The 14185-nt window shown below is 42.6% G+C and overlaps 1 protein-coding gene across 1 annotated transcript in view; it reads left to right on the top strand.

Moving 5' to 3' along the window:
• VWA8 (von Willebrand factor A domain containing 8) overlaps positions 1 to 14185 on the top strand; it is a 405888-nt gene that overhangs the window by 179614 nt on the left and 212089 nt on the right. The window contains exon 21 of the mRNA XM_075563021.1: positions 7106 to 7182. Coding sequence (XP_075419136.1) covers positions 7106 to 7182 — 77 coding nt within the window. The remainder of the gene's footprint in view (positions 1 to 7105; positions 7183 to 14185) is intronic.

Below are 14185 nucleotides of genomic sequence, written 5' to 3'. Positions count from 1 at the left end.
CCAAAGAGGGTCCTTGCCAGGACTTCGGGGAGGTGTTTAGTGCCTTGGAGTGGGGAAGGGAGTCAGAGAGCAAGGTGTAGATATGGGAAACAGACACTTCAGAGCAAACACGTCCACAAGGAAACTGCCTTACAAAGAAAACCAAACTCACTGTAGCCCTCCCAGCCCGACCCAGCACCTTCACTTCGTCCCCGCTTCTGGTAAATGGCACCACCTTTGATGCTGCTGTCCATCTCACACATCGCCCACGTCCAGTTCACCACCAGGCCCTGCTTGTTCTTTTTCCCAGCTGTCTCCGAAATCCCTCGCTTCCCTCAGCCACCGTCACCTCCTCTCTGGGTTGTGGAGGAATTTCCAGAAGTGCTTTACTACTTGTCCTCCCCTGACTCATGTCACCAGAGTGAGTTTCCCCAACGGAAATCCAATAGGATTCTTCCTTTACATCAATGGCTTCTCAGTGCACTTAGGAAGCAGTCCGGAACCTTGTATGGGACTTCCAAGGTTGCATGGTTGGAGCTAAGCCCTTTCCACCTTTCTAGTCTGATTTTTCCCATGCCCTCCATCACTGCTACACTCATTATTTTCCTTTTACTTCTCTCAGAAAAGCCCTTCTCCATCTTACCCTCAAATCTTTCCACATACTGTTCTCCCTGCCTTCTTCCCTTTACGTGTGTAAGTCCTTCCTATCTCCAACACCTTTATGGGTAGTGGGCCTTTCTTAACTCTTAGGCTAAGCAGCAAACATCCTGAATTGCCCCGTAGTGTAGCACTCCCCACACGTGTATCTATTGCACAGTTTAGTTCTCTGCATTTCCTACGCGATCGAAGCTAGCTTGGCCAGGGGCTGCTCGGGGGTCCGTTCCTGCTCACAGGGATCCCTGTACAGCCAAACGGAACGTTGGGTGGTCCTGCGCCACTCTCACGGTTGCTTGGCATGTCGGAGCCATCGATACGGCCACAGTGCCACTCTATGTTGGTGAAGGGTTTCCTCTTTCACTGCCCCTCTACTTTACCAACATGAAGTCTTTCTCTAGAGACCGGTCTTTCCTGACAAAGTCTCCCCGTCATTGCCACTCAGTAGCACTCTGGCTGTACTTCTTCTAAGGCAGGTGTCGTTCTTTGGGATGCCCATGGTACTGTCCCTATTCTTTATCAGGCCCATCATTCACAGGCATTGGTTCTTCTTCAGTCGGACTCTGTGTCCAGAAAAGGTGGGTGTCGGACTTCCGTTCTCTCACCGTCATTTCTCAGTCTGCACGCTGAGCAAATCATCACAAAAGTTGGATGATTTGAAGAACGTGACATCAGGATTAGAGGAACATTTATGAACAACGCCTGATAGAGATGAAGATAGCACAACTTTGCTTTCCAACAGGGAAGAGGACTTGAAACACTTGCTGATGAAGATCAACGATTGCAGCCTTTAAAATGGGCTACAACTCAATGTAAAGAAACCAAAAATCCTCACAACCGGACCAGTAGGTAACATCATGATAAATGGAGGCAAGATTGGAGTTGTCAAGGATTTCATCTTGCTTGAATTCACAGTGAATGCTCATGGAAGCAGCAGTCAAGAGATCACAGACCCATTACAGAGGACAAAATAATAATCATCATTTATAAATTATCAAAGGTCCATGAGGGAAGGGGGTGTGGGGAGGCAGGGGCAAAAATGAGCTGATACCAAGGGTTCAAGGCAGAATGCAAATGTTTTGAGAATGGTGATGGCAACAAATGTAGAAATGTGCTTGACACAATGGATGGATGTATGGATTTGAAAAGAGTTGTATGAGCCCCCAATAAAATGATTTTTTTAAGAAGACTAAAGTATAGAAAAACAAGTATGTTACTTTGAGCTAGATTAGCACCCCTAATATTGTTCTTTTTCATTGCTGTCAATCAGTTCTTACTGATGGCAATCCTATGTGTCACAGAGTGGAATTGAGTTCTGTGGCATTCTCTTAGCTGTCATACTGGTGGCAGCAGATCATCAAGCCTTTGTTCCTCAGTACCTCTGTGTGGGTTAAAGCCACACACCCTTAGTTGCTTAGTTGTCAAGAGCAAACCATGTGGTGCCACCTAGAGACTTTTTGTTAGCACTAGCTGCTAGCACAGTTGACGATTGAGACAGAGGCGAATGGGAGGGAAAGCATGGATGGAAAAATAAAAGCAAACGTTTTATAAGTAGGAACTACATAGTTCCTTTTAAATGAAGTCAAAGAGGAAAAACAGAGGAGTCTAAAACTCTTCAAGGTCCATACATTGTCTGCATCTAGAAAGAGATTTCTGTCAAGAAGTGACTCAGCCTGTTGTCGAAGTGGGTAAGACCTGTCTGTTTCAAGTCTGGGTCAACAGTAAGCTAGAGACTTCCCCTGACCCTGTAGCCAAAGGGATTGGTGGGCAGGGAAAGGGGAGACCACTGGCTAGTGGATGCCAAGCTGAATGAATGTAAGTTGCCACCCAGCTGATGGTACCTGGTATCAGCAGGCAATATAACAAGAGGTCGAAAGCCAGATGAAATAGCTTTGCACACTGTCAATTATACATAGAGCAGGCCACGACTTGAATTATTCCTTCGTCTATCATATCAACCTGTGACAAGATTAAGGAGGTCTATTCTCACATTGCATTATAACATTTGACTTTGTCTTCTCGAGCTGCCCTTTGACGTTTTCTACACACCTCCTTGACTCCATCATTTCTTCCATTTACTTTCGCTACTCTACGATTAAGAACAGGTTTCGGAGTCACTTCTGATATCCACTTTAATCTTTTCTTTTTTCCTGACTTTTGGAATGACCAATTGAAATGTTTGATGAAGCACTGGAAGCACCAATTCATCTGGGCCAGGAAATTTAGAAGACAGCTACTTGGCCAAATGACTGGAAAACATCCATGTTTGTGCCCATTCAAAGGAAAGGTAACCCAACAGAAAGCTCAAATTTAGAACACTATCATAGATACCAACATGCAAGTAAAATTCTGCTGAAGATCAACCAACCACAGTTGCAGCAGTACATTGCAGGGAGGTGCCAAAGGTTCAGGAATTCAGAAGAGGATGTGGAACAAGGAATATCATTGATGATGTCAAATGGCTCTAGGCTAAAAGGGGAAAATACCAGAAAGATGTTTGCTTGTGTTTTATTGAGTAGGCCGGAGCATTCGACTCTGTGGATCATAACAAACTCTGGATAGCCTTGGGAGAATGGGAATCCAGAGAACGTGATTGTGCTCATGTGGAACTTAGAGTTGGACCAGGAGGCAATTGTGTGAGTGGAACTAAAGAATAGTGCATGGTTTAAAACCAGGAAAGGTGTGGGTCTGGGTGTATCCTCTCGCAATACTTATTCAATGTGTATGCTGAGCAAATTATCAGAGAAGTTGGATTATGTAAAAAAAAGTGACATCACGATCGGAGGAAGGCTTATGCACAACCTGACATATGCAGAGGACACAACCTTGCTGGCTGAATGTGAGGAGGACTTGAAGCACTTGCTGATGAAGATCAAGGATGGCAGTCTTCTGTATGGATCACAACTCAATGTGAAGAAGACCCAAATCCTCACAAGTGGACCGATAGGTTACATCATAATAAATAGAGAAAAGGTTGAAATTGAGTATTTTTTCTTGCTGGCATCCATAATCAACGTTCATGGAAGCAACCATCAAAAGATCAAAAGACGCATCGCATTAAGGTAACCTGCTGCATGAGCCCATGTAATAGTATTGAGACGCGAGGATGTGGATTTGAGGACTAAGGTCCACCTGTCCCAACCCCCGGTATTTTCAATTGTTGCACAAGCGTGTGGAAGTGGGACACTGAATAAGAACCACCAAAAAGAATGGATACTTTTGAGTTGTGATGTTGGGGAAGAATCTTGAAAGGACCACAAAATGCTAAAAGGACAAATCGCCTCGTCTTGGGAGAAGTAGATCCTGAGTGCTCCTTAGAGGGAAGATGACAAGGTTTCTTCTTACATACTTTGGACATGTTGTCAAGAATGACCAGTCCCTTCAGAGGGACATCGTGCTTGGTAAAGCAGAGGGGCAGCAAAGGAGAGGAAGGTCCTTGAAAAGATGGACGGACACAGTGGCTGCAACAAGGGGCTCAAGCATGGCAACAATTGTGAGGACGGCGCAGGACCGTGCAGCGTTTCATTCTGGTGCGCATTGGGTTACTGTGAGTCCGACCCAACAACTGCTTGGCTGCTTCTCACAAGATGCGGTCATGGGTTTGGCCACACTACAGTAGATCATATCATGGGAGAATCCTGGCCCACCTATGTTGACATAAAACCGAACTCTCACACATTGGGAAACTGGGTACATGACCATTCTGTTATATTGGGGTTAAAAGAAGAGAGGAGTTGAATAGGGTGGGAGCATCATGATTCCAGTGTGAACGTCTGGTGATGCCCAGTGGACAGTTAGGAATAGGAATTCTTGATGGAACTGAGCAAAGAAGTGTGACCTACATATGACTTCTGAAGTCTTATGAGGCGATGAGAGGATATGAGAATATTGCTACAAATTCATGGACATCCTTACTAAACACAAATACCCAAATGTTTCTCCATAAATTGCATCCTAGGAGCATGCTCCTTTTCCACTGCCCTCAGTGTCACCCCCATGGAATCTAAGTCTTTAGAGTTAGCTTTGGATAGTCACACATCATGCAGTCTTCTACAATTAAAGGCCAATTTTTGGTTTTCTGTTCAGTTAGCTGGTGATAGAGAATTTCCCTATTGGGTTATAAACGTCCATTGATACAAGAGTGGGTGCATTCAAGGAGAGGCCTCTGGGACATTCAACGGTTCTTGGTTTTCATCCCACTCAAGACGTATGGGTCTGTGAAATATTTTGGGCTTGAGAATTGAGTAAAGAGCTATGGCTATCATTTTCACCAGATCAGGGGGTTGGGAATCTTTTATTTGGTTTCGGTAGTCCCTGTGTCCCCGGCTTCAGGTAACTGGAGACCTCTATGCTTATATCAAGGCCAGCCAGCATGCCTGAGCTGGCACACCGAATCGCCGTGCTGTTCTTGTTGGGCCATTTCTTGGAACTGCTCTGATAATTCGTTGCAATTACCTGTGGGAAGGCTTACCTTACAAGCGGCCATGCCATGTGAAACCAGTGAGAGTTAATTATTGGTGTCATGCATGACATAGAACTCGGCTTTTCAACCATACCTACTCAACCCACTTTTAAAACAATTTTATACACTCTGTTCATTGTATTCCACCCCGAAGTGAAACCCTTGAACCAGGACACGTAGTAGCCTGGGAGTGGATTCCACTGTCAAGTCTCTTATACAAAAGGACAGCAGCCCTCTCAGCATGGGAGCCCCCAAACCAAACCAAACCGACTCATAGCAACTCTGCAAGGAATGATAATCTGTCTCTCTCTTTTTTCTTTTTTGCCTATCAATAAGACAATGGATAATTTTCATATATTTATACAACGGTATGAAGCAGCAATTTATAAAAGTGGTGATTAACCAGTATTTATATGAATCTCACAGACATTTTGTAGCCTAAGTGCAGCCAGATACAAAAGTAAACACTATAAATTTAGGAAATTCAAGGATAGGCTAAAATATTCTATGCTGATACAAGTCCGGTTAATGGTTATCTCCTGTAACCGTGACTACAGCTGTAACGGCTACATCTGGCTACTTCGAGGCAATGTTGTTATTTGGTAGTTATAGACTAGGAGGAGCCACAAGACAGCTTTTGGAGGTGCTGCCTGTTTTGTGTTCTCTCTCTCTTTCCTGGGGTGTTGGTTACTTTTTTGGTTTTGTTTTCTTAATATTTTTATTGGCACCTAATCCACATATCATACAATTCTTTAGTTTAATTGTTTATTCCTGTCCAGAATAATTGTACAATCATTAACAATTGATTTTAGAACTCCCCCCCATGGTTACATCAAGTTTAAAATGAGTTGTATCATTACAATCAGTTCTAGTGCTTCCTCCTGCCTCCCACCTTCAATGTTTACTCCCCAAATCTTCTCACCCTCCCACCCCCACCCCTACATCCCTTATCATCCCTTATCATCCCTTGCATCAGTTATTCTCTCTAGGGAGCCACATCTCTGTGCCTCACAAACCATTGGGAACCCCAATAGAAACAAAATGGAAATAAAGTAGTAAGGATAAAATAATAATAATATAAAGATAAAAGTGCAAATAAAGAAAAGACCACCCTCAATATTTAATAAGCTAGGAAAGAAATTTTTGTCATGGAATCTGTAAGAGATACTTGCCCCTTTCAGGCTGAGTCAATAGGAGGTCAGGTGACCAAATATCAAGTTCGATCCAGCATAATCAAGATTACAATGATCTTCGTATGGTAGTAAGGCTGCTCGAGACCCTTGCCTGTGACTCCTGGGGTCTGCCAGTGGCCTCGTCTGCAGATGGGTTTGGGGCTCCCACTGCCCTCCCTAGCCTTCTACCAGTTGGGTGTTCATAATTTTAGCTCTGATTCGTTTCCTTTCACCACATCTGAGTTTTGTGTTTGTCCTCATTAGATCACACAGCTGGTGTGCTTCTTCCACGTGGACTTCCTTGACTCCTCTTAGATGGCTGCCTGGGGAATGATAATCTTAGGGTTTCTGAGACGGCAAGTCTTTATGGGAATAGATACCTCCCTGTTTCTCCCACAGAGCCACTGGTGGGTTTGCTCCATCTACCTGCTCACTGCCGAGCCCACAGCAACGCCTCCAGGGCTTCTTTAGCACAGACAAATGATGCGGCCATAAGGACATGTCTAGGGAAAACACACAGTTTACGTTTGTTAATAGTATTGGTTATAGTTTTAGGTTTCCAGAGTTTTAAAGGACTGGAAACTGGGATAAAAGAAGAGACGTTTACCTAAAAGGGGACATGAACAAGACGACATGAGGGGGACTTCAAAACACTCGTGGAAAAAAGAAATGAAAAGAGAATGTGATTTCTCCACAGCCTTTTTCGATGCATTCCCCCTCCCCCTGGATTTATTTTCCTGTTGAGAGAGTAGGTTTGGGTAGAAGTTTATTCTCATTTTCAATAAATTTCACCAAAATGAAAACCTCTTTTTATTTAATGTTCTCTGTCTACCTACAGGGCGTAGGAAAAAACAAGATTGTGGATCGATTTCTGCACCTCCTCAACAGACCCCGAGAATATATCCAACTGCACCGGTAAGAGGATACACCCCTCAGCCTTTGAAGTCTGATTTAATCTCCCCCCCCCCTCCAATTACAGTTGGAAAGTACTTTCCTCGAGGCCCATTTCATAAGCCAGTTTCATGTCTGCTTTCCTGCTCTTATCTCTCCTCTCCTTGAAAGGTAATAAAACCATCTGACATTTATTTTTGAAGTGCCTAATGCTTTACAAACATGGATTAATAGATAGATTGTGGGCAGAGAGTGATGAACATTACATTCTAGAAGCAGAGCTCATCACTAGAAAGGCTGACGTGAGAAGCCCACTCTCCGCAGAGCAACCACATAAGGCTCCAGAAGAAGCACTGAACAGAACCACGCAGGAAGTGGGTTGTTCGTAGTCTCCTTGCCTTCCATGGAAACACTTCATGGATTATTAGTTAACTCTCGATCAGAATGCTGGGTCAGGAACAGCTTTAATTAAATAGACTTTCTTGACATGGGTTATTTTAGCTTTATTGGGGAACCGCTTGTAAATCTTTCAGATGCTAAGTAGAGAACAGGGCCATAAGAAAAAAGGTAAATTGAAGCACATAGCAACCACAGCATGGTTTGTTATTGTTTAAGCCCAGGGGAGACACAATATTGCGTGATGAAGATTGGATTCATCTGTGAAGATTTATTTCTTGCATAGGTCTTTCCACTAAGTAAATAATATGTATTCTTCAGAGAAAAATCATAGGAGAAAAGCAGGCAGAGTTAGTTGGCTCAAAGAAGAAAGACAACCAAAGAAGCAGCGAGAAACACCAAACTCCCTATTGGGTCTTGTGCTTGTAATTCTGCTGTGAAAGATTAATTACAATAGAGAGTCAGGAAACTGGACAAGACTCCACAGTGCTGGGAAAGAGCAACCGCAGGGGTCCATGTGTGGGATAAGCAACACAGTCCCCACGGAGCAGGGAACCTTCACCAAACAGTGCTGGTCAGCCGAAGATGGAAAGTCTCCGCTTTAGAAATAGGGCTGCTACATCCCCGATGACAGAGCTGTTCGACACTCACACGACGAAAGGTTAAAAATAAGTCATGGGGAGTGGGGGGGGGGGAGAAGCCAAGAATGCCAGCTATCTAACATTATTTATTTTGGAGGGTGTTTCTCGTAAAAAATGACTTTTTAAAAAGGGAGGGAGGGGATGGATATGAAGCAGTAGAAAATACCTTTAAGAGATCGAGCTAATTCAAAAGTAAATTCACTGCCTACCCAGAACAAAATTCAATGCTCAACTAAGGAACACTACGAAATCCTGACCCTCATCAACATGGCATGTCACATGTCGAATTGCGAATGCTTAGATATACAAAGAAGTATGAAAATTCATCAATAAAAAGACATAACTGCACACCAGCCTGTGTGATCGCAAGGTGTCGATGGGATCAGGTATCAGGCAGCAAGGAACAAAAAATCATTTTGCGAATGAGGGGGAGAGCAGAGTGGAGACTCACAGTCCATCTGTAGGTAACTGGACATCCTTTACAGAAGGGTTGTAGGGAGGAGACGAGCCAGTCAGGGTGCAGTGTAGCAATGATGAAACATACGACTTTCCTCTAGGTCTTAAGTGCTTGCTCCCCTCCACTATCATGATCCCAGTTCTACCTTACAAATCCAGCTAGACCCGAGGATAAGATAAAGATAAGAACTGGAAACACAGGGAATCCAGGACAGATAAAAACTCCTCAGGACCAATAATGAGAGTAGCATACCAGGAGGGGAAGGGAAAATGGGATAGAAAGGGGGAACCAATCACAGTGACCTGCATATAACCCTAATCCTCACTCCCCCTCATTCACAATGATATGATTTTTTTGTTCTTTGATGCATGATACCTGATCCCATGGACACCTTGTGATCACACAGGCTGGTGTGCTTCTTCCATGTGGGCTTTGTTGCTTCTCAGCTAGATGGCCGCTTTTTTATCTTCATGCTTTTAAGACCCCAAACGTTATATCTTTTAATAGCTGGGCACCATCCGCTTTCTTCATCACAATTGCTTATGCACCTGCTTTGTCTTCAGCACAATAAGCTAACTTTCTCAGTCGGGGAGGTGAGCATCTTGGAATGCCACTTTAATAGAACAAAGTGTTCTGGCATGGAGGGAGTACTTGAGTAGAGGGCCAATGTCCATCTGCTACCTTAATACTAAACCTATAGCTATATGCACATAGATCTATTTCCCCATCATCATATATAAATATATTTACATATGTACATGCCTGTATTTAGATCTCTATTTCCTTTTACTTTCCTCTTGTCCCACTATCCTGCTCAACCTTCATTTGGGTTTCAGTAATTCTTCTTGGTTACATTGCCCTTAATCAGTCCTAGCAGGACTCTTACACCATCCTCTCCATCGATTTTGGATCACTTGTTGTTCCCTTCTCCCTGGGTTTGTTAACACAACTTCCTTTCCCCCAACTCCCCTTCTCACAAGTTCCCCCCAGAACTCTTGGTCCGTTGTTTTCTCCTCCAGATTGTTTATCTAGCCTATCTTATCTAGACAGACCTGCAGAGATAATAATATGAACTAAAACAAGACAGTGCAAAACAAAGCAACAAAAGAAAACAACAAAACAATGACAAAAAAAAGAAAAGTCTATAAATAGTTCAAGGTCTGTTTGTTCATGAAGGAAGACTTATTCAAGGTTCTTAGAAAAGTTTTTAAATTCCATACTTTATTTCCTATCTAGAATGTCTTCGATATTTTTTAACATACCAAACTATTGTCATGAAGGCGCAAATGATCTTTGAATAGTACTTAGAGTCAAATACCAATCATTAAAAACCTGTGTTAATTGAGTCAAAATTGACTTAATGGTAGTGGGTTTTGGTTTTAGGGTAAATGTATGAATGTGCTAACTATGAAAAAAGATGTAGAAAGTTCAAAATGTAATAAAATTTTAAGAATCACATATTTATATGACTTTTGTTTTCCAAGTTCTATGCATAACTTAGAACCAACCCGATGCTATATGGGTTGATGACATTACTATTCATAAAATGATAGATAGTTGAAATCCAAGGTAGGCAAATCTATAAAAATATAGTTTAATAGTTTCCTGCGGATGTGGCAGAGAAGGATGGGGAGGAAATGGGGAGCTAACAACAATAGGTTTGAGAAATGTTCTGAAATTGACTATGGTGATGATTATGCAACTCTTCTTAATGTGATTGAATGATTACATTGTATGACATGTGAAGTATATGCTAATAAAACTATTTTTTTAAAGTGATAGAAAAGTATCAATCATACTTTTTAAGAAGTGATATATATTTAAAAGGAGCTATAGGTATCTCTATTTTACATTATATGACATTTCATTTGAGTATAGTTGAAAGTAAAAATTTCTGTTTAAAATATGTACTTCAATATATATTTTAAATTAAAAGTAAACACATAATTACGTTTAAAATATATAAGATTCTGCCATTTTCCTTCATTATCCTCATCCCACAAATTTCAAAGAAGGGTTTTTTCTGTATTATATACAACTTTTCAAGTATATTTCCCATAAAATTTGAGCTCACAAAATTGCTTTAGGAGAAATATATGTTCTTAAAGTCCTAAAAATGGCAGTCTAAATAAAATTTTTAGAATTTCTATGATCTGTGTCCTACTTGAAGTTTTTACTTTGTTTAATGTATACTCCTTTTAATGGATTTGTGATGCTTCCATCTTAATAATCAGTCACTCAGTTTAGTTTACGGATGTCATCCCAATAAAATAATCTATACGACCCACTCACAACTTAATCTTGATAAGTAAAGCCATCACTAAACATAGATGAGTATAGTCTGGTCATCTTATGTTTGGATGAGCCGATCTCATAAAGCAAACTAGCTGGGCAATGTATGCCTTTGATTGAAATCGTTTAGGCAATTTAAAAAATCAATGTATCTACTCATATTTGATGGTATATATGGGGGGGGGACTTGAAAAATTCATGAGAAAAGTCCACCATCTTTTTATTCCATTTTCCGCAAACTTTTAGAAATCCCATCATCTTTTCAACAGCAGGCACCCTCTGACTGACTTTGTGAAATGCATCTCTGGACCTGTTTTTCTATAATGTTATATAATCGGTGAGCATGTTAGATGGCACCTTGGAATGTGTCTACTTCTATGCTTTTGCATGGAAATCAGAATTATCTCAAGGCTTTGCAATTCTTATGCCGCTATTTTTTCCCATGTGCCGCATTAACTTGTTGCTGACTGAAAATTCGGCACTTTGAATCTATTCAGCAACTCCACTGGAGAATTTGTTTGCACGCTGCTCCCATGGAGCTTGTAACCTAGAGATGTCTGTGGGGCAGCTGTCCTCTGTCACCCGGTGTCACGATGAGTTGATATCGACTGAACAACATCCAACACAGCAGCCTTTCCCCCAGGAGAGAGTGGCCCGGACTTCATCACTCGTATGACCTGTGCTCTGGGGTGCATTTCTGACTGTGATGTTGGTGGCACAGAGAGCGTCCCAGGCACAGCCTTAGCCTCCCCTTTTAGTGAACGTGTCCTCTTCTTTCTTCATGGGTGTTCAACTTCTTCTAGAATGATGTTCTCTGCCCTGCTCACAAGTTTGGAACATGCCTGTATTTTATCTAAAATGCATTTCATTTCTTCCCCTGTCTTTCCAGTATTGGTCCATTGCCACATGTGTATGGAATCTTTCTCGGTATTTTATGTTGATAGTTCCTCTGTAAAACGCCATAGTGCAGAATTTATACCAATGGGATAGGAAGCACATGGATTTTTGAGATGAAATGCTATCATAACCACTAACTGTGTGTGGCTTTGAGACTAGGTGGGTCCCAGCTTTCTTACCTGTCAAGTTGAAACAGTCAACCCTGTTTTCCATGTCCTACTCATCGCTACTTGCCTCTGGATCCTTCAGACGCCGTCATCGCCTCATGTTGACGGGCAACTTCCAGATGCTTAGTTTTCATCTTTGTCCTATTTAAGGTTTAATAAAGGGATTTCCTTAAATAAAATAATAATAATTAATGTATGGAGATTAAATGATAGAGACCAACACAGTGCCTGGCTATTTAAGCACCTAAATATTTAGGCAAACAGAACGTGTTTTATTCAGTATGTATTAACAAGTTTGTCAAATGAATATTTTATTACTTTTCTATTATTTGGTAATAGCTGTTTTAGGCACTGATGATAGAGATGACAGTATTGATCGTGACCCAGAGGTGCTTGCTTGCTTTCCAGTGAGTGAGACTACATCAACATGTATAGTGCTGTTATCATGTGTAAGTTTCTGTATATAAATATGCAAGCGGCATGTATGAGAGCTATGAGGGGCTTGAGGAAGGCCACTCAGCCTCTGATGGCAAGTCTGTGGTATGGTGGGCGACATCTGGAGCAGGAGACGTTCAAACGGGGGCTTCGTGGATAAGTAGCATTTTATGTGTGGAGCTAGGGGCGCTGTGGTCACTGAGAACAGACTATACGAAAGCCAGCAGGTAAGAAGAACTTGGTGAGGCATAGACTACAAATACTTAATGTACGTTTGATGCCTGTCAAAGACCGGGGGGCTTTTTGGCCCTCGTGAGATTGGGTTTCATCCTAAATGCAGCGTGACAGAGCTGCAGAAGGAAGGACCCCGGCGGGCCACGACCGGGAGTGTGAGAGGCCAATGACTGTGGGTGCTGATCGCAGCCATCCAGGTAAACTGATGAGGCTGAACGCTGCCCAGAACGGACACTGTTGGGAGAGGGCTAAATGGCTCACACTGTAGAAGCCTTAACACTTGTGTGGAGAACGGGTAGGTGAGGGTAACCGCTTGTTTGGCAGGCACTTTGGGTGGCTCCTCATCCATCGAGCATCCCTTGATGGCTGCTCCTGCCACTGCACCTCCAGCTCAGGCCTTGGCGGGAGTCACTCCCCGTTAGGAGCACCGACGGTGTTAGAGGGTTGAGACGGATACTCTGTCCACATATGTATATAACCTGTAACTCTGTGCTAAGCTCCTTAACTGCCTGAGATGTTTAAAGTACTGCTTTGTGGCTGGTTGTTGTTACGGCATTTACATCTCTCCTTGCATGTTTATAAATTGTTTGCCCTCCGTGAAGCCAAATGTAGTAAAGCGTTTAGTCACTGAAGTGCAATGCTCTAGCATTGGCCCTCTTAAAATCCTGTGTCCTTGAACGAACGGCGACATGCTTCTTGAAGCCGAGCTTAATTCTGCACACAGAGGGCTCCTCGGGCTGGAGAAAACCGACCCTGGCCGAATATATTTTGAAATTCACATAGCCCCAGAGGGCAGAGAGATATATTGGCAGAAAAAAGAAAAAGTAAATGCTTTTCTGACGTCTCATGGAAAAAACTGCTAGTGAGCCATCCAGACATTCTTGGCCCTGAGAAGAGCAGGAGCGAGCTGGGGAGATGTCGGGTGTCAGCTGCTTCTCAGAAAAGTCTCCGATGCCCTGTGGTCTCATCTTCCCTGTAATGAATTTAGAAAGGCTATTTAGAAGCATTTTTATCAGCCGTCTTCCCACTAGGAATGCCGTTTCCTTTCTCTTTTACAAAATGCATTATGCTGGTGCTTTTGACTTTTCTGAGTAAATCTAAATAACGGTTTATGACGTGTGCACATGTATGTGCAAGTACACATGTGTGTGTACACACAAACTTACTGCCACAGAGTGGGTTCCAACTCAGAGTAACACGATAGGACAGAGTAGAGCTGCCCCTGTGGGTTGCCGGGGCTGTAACTCTGTACTGGTGCAGAAAGCCTCATCTTCCTCCCGTGGAGAGATTGGTGGTTTTGAACTGCTGACCTTACAGTTAGCAGCCCAACCCCTAACTCATTATGCCACTAGGGATAAATATGTATTCTTATATATGTTCTCATGTATCCCTCTATAGATCACCCCAGAGCACTGCCATCAAGTCAATTCTGACTCATAGTTATCCTACAGGACAGAATAGAACTGCTCCTTCAGACTTCCTGGACTTTCCATCTTTCCAGGAGCAAA

This window comes from Tenrec ecaudatus, chromosome 11 (genome assembly GCF_050624435.1).
Source record: "Tenrec ecaudatus isolate mTenEca1 chromosome 11, mTenEca1.hap1, whole genome shotgun sequence".
NCBI lineage: Eukaryota > Metazoa > Chordata > Mammalia > Afrosoricida > Tenrecidae > Tenrec > Tenrec ecaudatus.
The sequence above is the reverse complement of the archived record's forward strand: the minus strand, read 5'-3'. Positions and strand labels throughout refer to the sequence as shown.